Genomic DNA, 9,434 nt, shown 5'->3' with positions numbered 1-9,434 from the left:
AAATTAATTTATTTGGTTAAATAATGTTAAATAAACATTTGGATAATGTAATTTGTATATTTTCTTTATATACTTACAGCTCCTCCAGAAGGTCCACCAGCGCCACCTGTAGCACCAGAAGGTTCAGCGGATCCTGCAAGAGCGAGAATGGAAACATCGGCGGGGTCTTCTCCTGGGATCAATCCTTGTTCGTTGGTGTAGATAGTGGCTTTGAATCCTGTACCGTCAGCACTGTAGTCAACCTTTCTTTGGCTTCCACCTTCATGGGTCAAGCTGTAAGAACCCACAACCCTGCCTGAAGCATCGCCACTTTCTGACCGGCCGTGGAGTCCACCTCCAGAAACAGCATTGTACATGAAGTCGAAAGGAGTACCCTGGAATAATTTAGAACATTTAAATTAGAGTCTTTCTTACTTGCAAGTTTCAACTCTTTTAGTATTATTTATTGTATCATTAATGCATCACGAACGAAAAATATTATCACCGGATTTTGAATTTTTTTTAAAGGAAAACAAATTTCAAGTTGAAATGGGAATTTTACTAAATCTTACTTTTAAGTATTTCAATCTTACTAGAGAAATAATCTATATAGAGTTTTTAAGATAAATAAAATACACAAAATCCCATGATAATGATAATTAAGACTTCCACTTTAAAATTGTCTAATTACGCATTGTATTATTACAAGTATGACGAAAAATGCAATACTTCCACACGGTGGGACAGTAGTAAGTCTGTGGACTAACAACGCAAAAATCCTGGGTTCTATTCCACCGCAGTAGATACAACATATAACCAAATGTGGCTGTGTTCTAAAACCAGCAAACAAACTCCCACTGAACGTCGAAACAGACTAGAGAACCACCGATAACTTGGTGTAAAGGTTACAAATGGCCGATAGGGTGTACACCAGCTTGAAACTCCTTTGGCTAAGCTTTCGTCAAGTTTTGAAACCAGATAATAAAATATTTACCAACTGTACAAAGGATTAACATATTAATATATATATATATCTTTGAAAAGCTTACTGCTCCTCCAATAGCGCCTCCTGCAGCACCAGAAGGTTCAGCAGCGCCACCTGTAGCACCAGAAGGTTCAGCGGATCCTGCAAGAGCGAGAATGGAAACATCGGCGGGATCTTCTCCTGGGACCAATCCTTGTTCGTTGGTGTAGACAGTGGCTTTAAATCCTGCACCACCAGCACTGTAGTCAACCTTTCGTCGGCTTCCACCTGCATGGGTCAAGCTGTAAGAACCCATCACTGTACCGGAAGCATCGCCACTCTCAGTACGATCATGAGATCCTCCTCCAGAAGCAGCTGAGTACGTCATCGAATATGGGCTACCCTGTAAAGTTAATGAGTTTATTTTTGGTAAAATATGATTTTCTTCTTTTACTTCGTATTTTATTTAGAAGATTTCTTCAAGAAATAGTTTTACTATCAAGAGAAATATAAGAAAAATTAAAAAATCACGATCATAACACTCCAACCTTTTTATGCTCAATTTATTCATTTGTTTCATAGACGAAAATCAGAAAACCCCAAAGGAGATGAAGTAGGAGTTAATCTGTCCTCTCTTCTGGTCAACTTTTCTAGCTCTAGGCTTGGACGCACCATTGCCATCAGGATCTCAGGCTGCTGCCCCATCAGCGCCCTCTCTTGGCTTCGTGAGTATATGTTTGCTTTACTATCTGAACGAGTAACATTGTTTTTTAACTTCCTGACCTGTGCATGTTTTCACACAAACGAACTGCAGTAGTTACGAACCATTAGGTTAGTTGCTCCTATAAAGGAATGACAATTTAAAAATGTAGAAGAGTGTAGACTGATTTGGTTATTCCTTGTAGCCCTCCCCCACCCTTTTGTTTTAAAGGCAGAATATGTTCACTGGTGTTAGAAAACCTACACTTGATAGTTGTAATTGACTTTCTCTGTTTGTAGATTTAATACACATTTGCTTACATACTTGCTAAAAGAAACTTTAAGCAATAGTATAATTATCATAGACAAGATAACACATCGATAATTTAGGTTTTGTACATCTGCAGGATTTTCTCCAGCTAAGATTCCTTGTTCGTTGGATTTCACTGTTGCTGTAAAACCAGAAGTACCAGCATTGTAGCTAACGTGGCGCTGACGTCCGTCTGGGATGTTGAAACTGTAGGATCCACTAACATCTCCAGCCGTTCCTTCAGATTCTGCTCTGGAACTGAATCCTCCTTCACCCTCAGCAGTGTATGCAAAGGCAAAGGGACTAGGCTAGTAAAAAAAAGGAAAAAATTATCAATGCATGTTCGCTTTTTAAAAATTAATAAATGTTAAACACATGTTGTTTCTTATTCTTACCTCTTCAACAGCTGCTGGAGCCTCAGGAGCAGGGGCAGAAAGTGAAACAGCCAACGGTCTGTACTGAGCGTGTGGTAGTAAGTTATAGTAAAGTGGACTGCTTACATAAGTTCCGAAACTGGCGCCAAGCGCCACAAAGGAAAGGAACACAATAACCTGGAAAGAAAGTTTACTTAGTTATTACCACACATAAAAACAAAACAAACACACACTATAAAATTGGTACAATTTGTACTGTAAGGCTGGTAGATTTGGTATAATACGTTTGGTAATGAAGAAAATATTACAAAGACAATCGAAATCAAATTAACAATTGTTTGTTTCAGAGTAGGACTTTAGACATTAAGCTGTTTTATAAGTTAAACAGCTAAGGGGTTAATTCCCCTTTCCTCTCCCCAGTATTTAAAGAGAAACTTTCTTTTTCTTAGTATAGTAATTGCAAGAATATTACGTTAACTTAGTTTACTTCCCTTAAAATAAAGAAACGTGGGTTTCAAAGAAAGTTAAAAAATATATATAATTTCCCATGTTTTTCATACTAATTATGTTATAAGTAAAATGAACCTACTCTGAGAACCATGCTGAGGCGATTCTTAATCCGTCTGTCTCCTCTGCACGGCTGATGTCTGTGTCTCTCAGCTCTGAACACCCTTATATATACCTGGACAAGAAAACATCTTTAGTCCACGCGGAAGGACGACAAGGTCTTCTGCCTTTACAGATGATCCAGTTTCCATACGAACGACCTTCTCTGAAACCTTGAATGTAGAGCGTCGAGTCTCATCCTTCTTGTTCTACCTGTAAGAAGACTTCTAGTCGTTTACTTCACTCTCTTTAAACCGGAGTTTGCTTTTTTCGATATTTTATCAAGCCTTGGATCTGATTTTTGAATTATTTGTTTTTCTTTACATCTCTTCTAAATTATAGATCCCATCCTTGTTGCTCGCCTTGCAGCAGTTCGTCCTTCGTGTTATCAACTAACTTGTCTTGCATTCAAAAGATTGTTTGCATCAGAATATTCCTCTAATAAACATCCAAAAAAAATGTGATAATGTTATAGCGTTTCAAATATGTTTTAACACTTTAGTTAACAGTCATTCTATTTCAATATATAGTCTTCTCATAAAGAAAACTGAACTAAATTTTGTTTTTCCTACAATACATTAACTGGGGAACTTTAAGAAATTTAAGTTAAACCTATATAATTTATTTGGAAAAAATAATGATTATTAAAACCGCTCTGAAACACTTTTACAAACGATAAAATAATAACATGTAAGACATGTAGTGAAAGTGGTTATAAAACTTTGATTCTAAAAATAAGGCATAATTTGTTGTAATAATTAATGAAAAACTGAATCACAGTAATGGGTAAGTAATATTAAGAAACAGAATTCACTTTTATAAATTATAAATAAATATTTAATGATTCGCAGTTCTGGGAAGATACGTTAACTTGTTCATCAATTTCTTGGAATGTTGCCCAGTGTTCTAAATAAGTATAATATATTAAATGCCAAGATGTAAAGATAGAAACAAATTTACATATACAAATGTTTCAATAAACAGAGTTGTTCCATAGATAAGTTATACAACTACTTTCAACTGAATAGTTACCTATTTAAATAGGCTTAACAGAGTATCATCTGTAAACGTAAGAACCATAAATTAAGCTCAACATTTTTCAACTTGAAGATGCATAATATCTAAAATGTAAACCCCATCTTATTTCTTTTGATTAGTTCAAGCGTTTCCTAGATTATTAGACCTACTAGATAACTTTTCATAATATCACACTAACCTAGATTATTAGGCCTACTAGATAACTTTTTCATAACATGACACTAAACTAAATTATTAGGCCTACTAGATAAGTCCTTCATAATATCACACTAAACTAAACAAATAAATATTATTAGTTATATTTACAGTAGAAACTGCTGATATGGGTATTAAATCTTTTTTTAAACACAAAACAAGTAACAACGTTTCGACCTCGTTAGGTTAAGAATGACATTTGAAAAAGTGACCGTTATTGACCACTTAATTTGTATTTAATTCAAGTGGGTTGCTCGTTTCCATAGATTATAAATTACTTTAAATGATTTATATATATTCAACACAAGTTTCTCAGTACTAAACTTGAAGTATTTTTGTTGTCAATCCACTTTTGATCAAGGTCCAGCTTAGTAATACATTATTCAAGGACTTTGTTTTTTTCTCGTGATCGTTTTAACGACCTTGTTTTTCTCGTCTTTTCCTCGGGACTTGTACGTGCAGTCATGTGAATGCATCATCTTTTAGTTTTTAGCTTCAAATTTGTAAGCATTTGATAAAGAAATGTAACTATTAGTTTTTTATCGAACGTTGTCAATAATTATATAGAAAGACAGTATTTTGTTCTAGTTTTTAATATTCTCTTTATTTGTCTTTTAGGAATCTTAAATATTGTTGTGCTAATCAAAAACTTTTTTGTAATTATATTTGTATTGTTTTGTTTTATGTTTCTTATCATAATTCTCATACGAATAACACGTTTAAAAGTTTTCCAAACAGCTGATGTCTCCTAAACTAACCCTAAAGCAGTGTTTGTTGTTTCTTAGCTCTTCTGTCAACAGATTGTTGTTTAACATTTACAGAACATTAAATGTCTCCTAAACTAACCCTAAAGCAGTGTTTGTTGTTTCTTAGCTCTTCTGTCAACAGATTGTTGTTTAACATTTAGAGAACATTAAATGTCTCCTAAACTAACCCTAAAGTAGTGTTTGTCGTTTCTGAGCTCTTATATCAACAGTTTGTTTTTTAACAGTTAGAAAATATTAAATGTCTCCTAAACTAACCCTAAAGCAGTGTTTGTTGTTTCTTAGCTCTTCTGTCAACAGATTGTTGTTTAACATTTAGAGAACATTAAATGTCTCCTGAACTAACCCTAAAGTAGTGTTTGTCGTTTCTGAGCTCTTATATCAACAGTTTGTTTTTTAACAGATAGAAAATATTAAATGTCTCCTAAACTAACCCTAAAGCAGTGTTTGTTGTTTCTTAGCTCTTCTGTCAACAGTTTGTTATTTAACATTTAGAAAACATTGAATGTCTCCTAAACTAACCCTGAAGTAGCATTTTGATTTGACGAATTAATTTTAATTTCATATTGACTAATATTGATGTTTAAATCCAATATTAAACCAAAGGATTAACTTGACACGATTAACCGTACTTACACAGAAGCTTTGTTAACATGGCTAACAACAAAAGCTAAAAGTACATTAAATGAAAAAAAAAAAGACTCCACTATTCCCATCAAGTGGCATAAGTTAGTAATCAAGAAGTCCTGTAAACCTAGTTTGGCGCAGTGGATAGGGTATCTGGAACATGGAGATCAAGTTCCATGTTCGCATCCCATTGACGTGAAAAAAATAAGGAATCGCGCTTTGGATTGTAGATGAATTAGGCATGACAAGAGTAACCCAAATGTTGGCGTTAGATGATATTAACTAGCTGCATTCCCCATAGTTTATCATTTCAGAAGTAGGGACTATTAACCTTTGGGCGAAATTCAAGAAACATACAAACAAAATTACCCACACGCGCGAGGCACACGTCAGAAACTTACTTTTTTAGAAGTATATATAGTAATGTAAATATGTGGGTGTGTTGAACAAAGGATTCTTCTACTGTATCTGTGGCTTGTTGGCGATAAATTCGACAGTAAACGAACAGCACGCACTCCACTTGTTTTTAAAATAATATATATATTCGAAACAAGTTAAATGTATGTACAAACTTCTTTACACTATGTAAATCATAGTTATATCTTAAACACTATACAGTTCTCTTCTTCTTGTGAAAAGTTCACTTAGGCCAATTCAATTGCTTTAGAATTAAGTTGACAAGCCAAACTATTTTTATCGCAATAGTATCCATGTATAGTTCATTTACACTGTCGCGTGAGTTACCGCAGTGGTATCCTTAACTTTCAATAATCGTCTGCTCTACGTACTTCTAATAACTGTCTATCTTTTGTCAAAGTCCACACAGGCGGGTTTAATTAGTTTAAAACACCTGACAGGACATATTATTCTCCTTCTCTCTTTCAAAGTGTTAATCCCACACTAACATATCAACTGTTGGACCATTCACTTCCACTTTACGTTTTCTAAATTTTCTCTGACCGAACTTTTCTTTCACGTGACTTCACTTTTACTTTCATTTTTCGTCGCCTGTTCGCACCTATTTATACGTCTATCACTTAGGTTTGTTTGTACACAAAGCTACACAATGGGCTATCGGTGCTCTGCCCACCACGGGTATCGAGACCCGGATTCTAGCGTTGTAAGTCCGCAGACATACCGCTGTGCTACTGGGTGGCATTACTTAGGCCTTCTAGAAATCCCCATAGTTTCGACATAAAGTAATTACAAAAGTAAAATAAGTAAATTAATAATATTACCTACACTAAACGGTATTTTAATACCTGACTTTGGCCAGGTGGTTAAGGCGCTCGACTCGCAATCTGAGGGTCACAGGTTCGAATCTCCGTCACACCAAGCATGCTCGCCCTTTCAGTCGTGGAAGCGTTATAATGGGAGGGTCAATCCCACTATTCGTTGCTAAAAAGAGTAACCCAAGAGTTGGAGGTGATGACTAGCTGCTTTCCCTCTAGTCTTACACTGCTAAATTCGGGACGTGTAGCTTTGCGCGAAATTAAAAACAAACAATATCTGACTGTAAAATAAAACATCTAAATCTAATCGTGGGGTTCGTAGCGAAGTTTGATCCTATGTAGTCTTCTAGATGAGTCAAAAGTAAATTTATTGAATTACAATGTTAAAAGCGGAGGTTCGATTCTCCGAGGTTGACAGGGCGCAAATTGCCCATTGTATAGCTTTCGATCAAATGACAGTGACTTTTAATTACGGATTTATTAGAGCTGCATCAGATACGTAAAAGTAGAAAAACATTGTTCTTATTTATACATTTCTTCAGAAGCATAAAAATGATATTTTTAGAGGATCATTTATTTTATGTTGTTAAATTGTTTTTGTTAACAATCTATTTTTTTAGCCTTTTTCTTTTCGTAAATCATGAAACGTCCGTTACTGTAGAAGAAATTTAATTGACATTTATAGTGATTTTGTTTCTCGAATTTCACGCAAAGATGTTCGAGTGATATTCCGTCGTTAATTTTACAGTGATGGACTAGAGAGAAGGCAGCTAATCAACACTTACCGTTATTTTCATCTCAGATAACTGTGTCTCCGTAGATGAAATAAAAAGTTCGTTAACGTGCTAAAACCGTGGTAGTATTGTCTGATGTGTCGTAGACGTTTACCAGAACACGGATAGATATTCAGGTGATTCGCAACGTGAACGAATGTGAAAACGTTGCTATTAAAGCATAGTTTGACTTTCATGTGATGGGATATAACAAGTCCTATAATTGTTGTCTTTCCTTTTAACGTTCGTTACATTCTGTGTTGTAGATGTACGTTTTTACTTTCAATTAGATCTTTAATATATATAGAAGTTATCTAAGTATAGGTTTCCGTTTCTTTTCTTTCATTACTTACCGAGTACTGACTTCAAGTTTTCACTTCTACCTGTACTTTGTACGAACCACAGAACATAGATTCATATTAACAGGGTTTTCAACAATGAGGGTGACCACCTCTGTAATTTACATTGTCTTTATAATTTAAAGCATATTACTGATAATTCTTAGGTTATCCAATAAGTTGACCTTTAGGTTTGTGTAATAATTACTCTTTTGTTAAACCTCTACAAAATCATAATGCTTGGAGACGGCTTGAATGGGTAATGAAGAAAAACTTTAATATAAGTTTAACATAACAGCAAATGTACAACGTTTCGACAAGGTTTTGTCATCATCAGTTATCTGATGATGACAGTACAGTACTAGCCTTGTCACTTTGTATCAACTGAAACTTTTCAAACATAGATTGTGACTCAGTGGTCACTCTTCCACATTCATAGATGTTATAACTATGAAGTTTAATTCTGCTAATCCTCAAAGATTAGATCTGCTTGTTATCCTTCTGATCGTTTTTCTTTTTTGTGTGTTATTAAGTGTATCTGAGATTGAATATACCTTATACCAGCCTGTTGAAGTCATAAATTAATATTTATTTCAGAAGTTGTAGTTATCGTCTTTTCTTGACTTACATCAAGTGTAAGAAAACATTTTTTGATGTCTTTAATACAAAGAAATTGTACACTATATTCAGTATTAAGGTACTCGCATCTCACTAAAAAATTTAAAATTGATTACATCCAATGAAATAAGAACAAATCTAATCTTGTATTTTTTTTCTCCCATATGATTTACGAAAAAAAATTGCAAGAAGAAAACAGTTTGTATGTTGTCTTTGCGGTTATTGTTTAGGCAATAAAAGAGTGATTGTGATAATTTTCAAACAAAAATAAATGTTGAGGATGTCTCAGATTTAAAATTCACGATTATAATAACTTTTTAACTAATCATTTTTTTTTTATAAACGAGAAGCAAGTACATAGTCACACTGTTTTAGAAAATGTTAACATGTTCATGAATCATTGCTAAAACTGAATATTTTTTGCCTAACGTACTCTTTATATTTAAATATTTACTATGACTTATAAAAGTGAATTCTGTTTTTCAATATTACTTATCCATTATGGTGATTCAGTTGTTCTTTAATTATTACAACAAATTATGATTTATTTTTAGAATCAAAGTTTTATAACCACCTTCACTACATGTCTTACATGTTATTGTTTTATCGTTTATAAAAGTGTTTCAGAGCGGCTTTAATAATCTTTTTTTTCTAAATAAATTCTATAGGCTTAACTTAAGTTTCTTAAAGTTCTTCAGTTAATGTAGTGTGGTAAAAACAAAATATAGTTCAGTTTTCTTTATGAGAAGACTATATATTGAAATAGAATGACTATTAACTAAAGTGTTAAAACATATTTGAAACGCTATAAAATTATCACATTTTTTGGATGTTTATTAGAGAAATATGCATCTTCAAGTTGAAAAATGTTGAGCTTAATTTATAGTTCTTACGTTTACAGATGATACTCTGTTAAG

General features: G+C 33.7%; 2 protein-coding genes across 2 annotated transcripts in view; both read right to left on the bottom strand.

Annotated features, from left to right (window-relative positions):
- The window catches only part of LOC106475782 (WAG22 antigen-like), a gene marked incomplete at its 3' end in the record, with an annotated part of 2,712 nt that extends 1,372 nt beyond the window's left edge, over positions 1 to 1,340 (bottom strand). Inside the window, exons 1-2 of the mRNA XM_013936458.2 lie at positions 1,029 to 1,340; positions 78 to 374 (exon numbers count right to left, since the gene is read on the bottom strand). Coding sequence (XP_013791912.1) covers positions 78 to 374; positions 1,029 to 1,331 — 600 coding nt within the window. The remainder of the gene's footprint in view (positions 1 to 77; positions 375 to 1,028) is intronic.
- A 179-nt stretch (positions 1,341 to 1,519) lies between these two features.
- On the bottom strand, positions 1,520 to 3,097 carry LOC111083342 (cuticle protein-like). The gene is made up of 4 exons (XM_022379820.1): positions 2,916 to 3,097; positions 2,348 to 2,503; positions 1,968 to 2,260; positions 1,520 to 1,664 (listed from the first exon to the last, which is right to left on the bottom strand). Exons 1-4 carry the CDS (start codon positions 2,925 to 2,927, stop codon positions 1,520 to 1,522), a joined length of 606 nt encoding a protein of 201 aa, XP_022235528.1. The 5' UTR covers positions 2,928 to 3,097.
- Positions 3,098 to 9,434: the final 6,337 nt, after the last annotated feature.

This window comes from Limulus polyphemus, unplaced genomic scaffold, assembly GCF_000517525.1.
Source record: "Limulus polyphemus unplaced genomic scaffold, Limulus_polyphemus-2.1.2 Scaffold9160, whole genome shotgun sequence".
NCBI lineage: Eukaryota > Metazoa > Arthropoda > Merostomata > Xiphosura > Limulidae > Limulus > Limulus polyphemus.
This window is presented reverse-complemented; position numbering and strand designations above follow the sequence as displayed.

What these genes read in the sequence shown, in the direction of transcription:
- LOC111083342 (XM_022379820.1), bottom strand. An exon ending in CTCCAGCAGCTGTTGAAGAG is followed by an intron (nt 2,261 to 2,347) that starts GTAAGAATAAGA and finishes TTTTTTTACTAG; the next exon opens with CCTAGTCCCTTTGCCTTTGC. An exon ending in CTTAAAGTTTCTTTTAGCAA is followed by an intron (nt 1,665 to 1,967) that starts GTATGTAAGCAA and finishes ATACTCACGAAG; the next exon opens with CCAAGAGAGGGCGCTGATGG.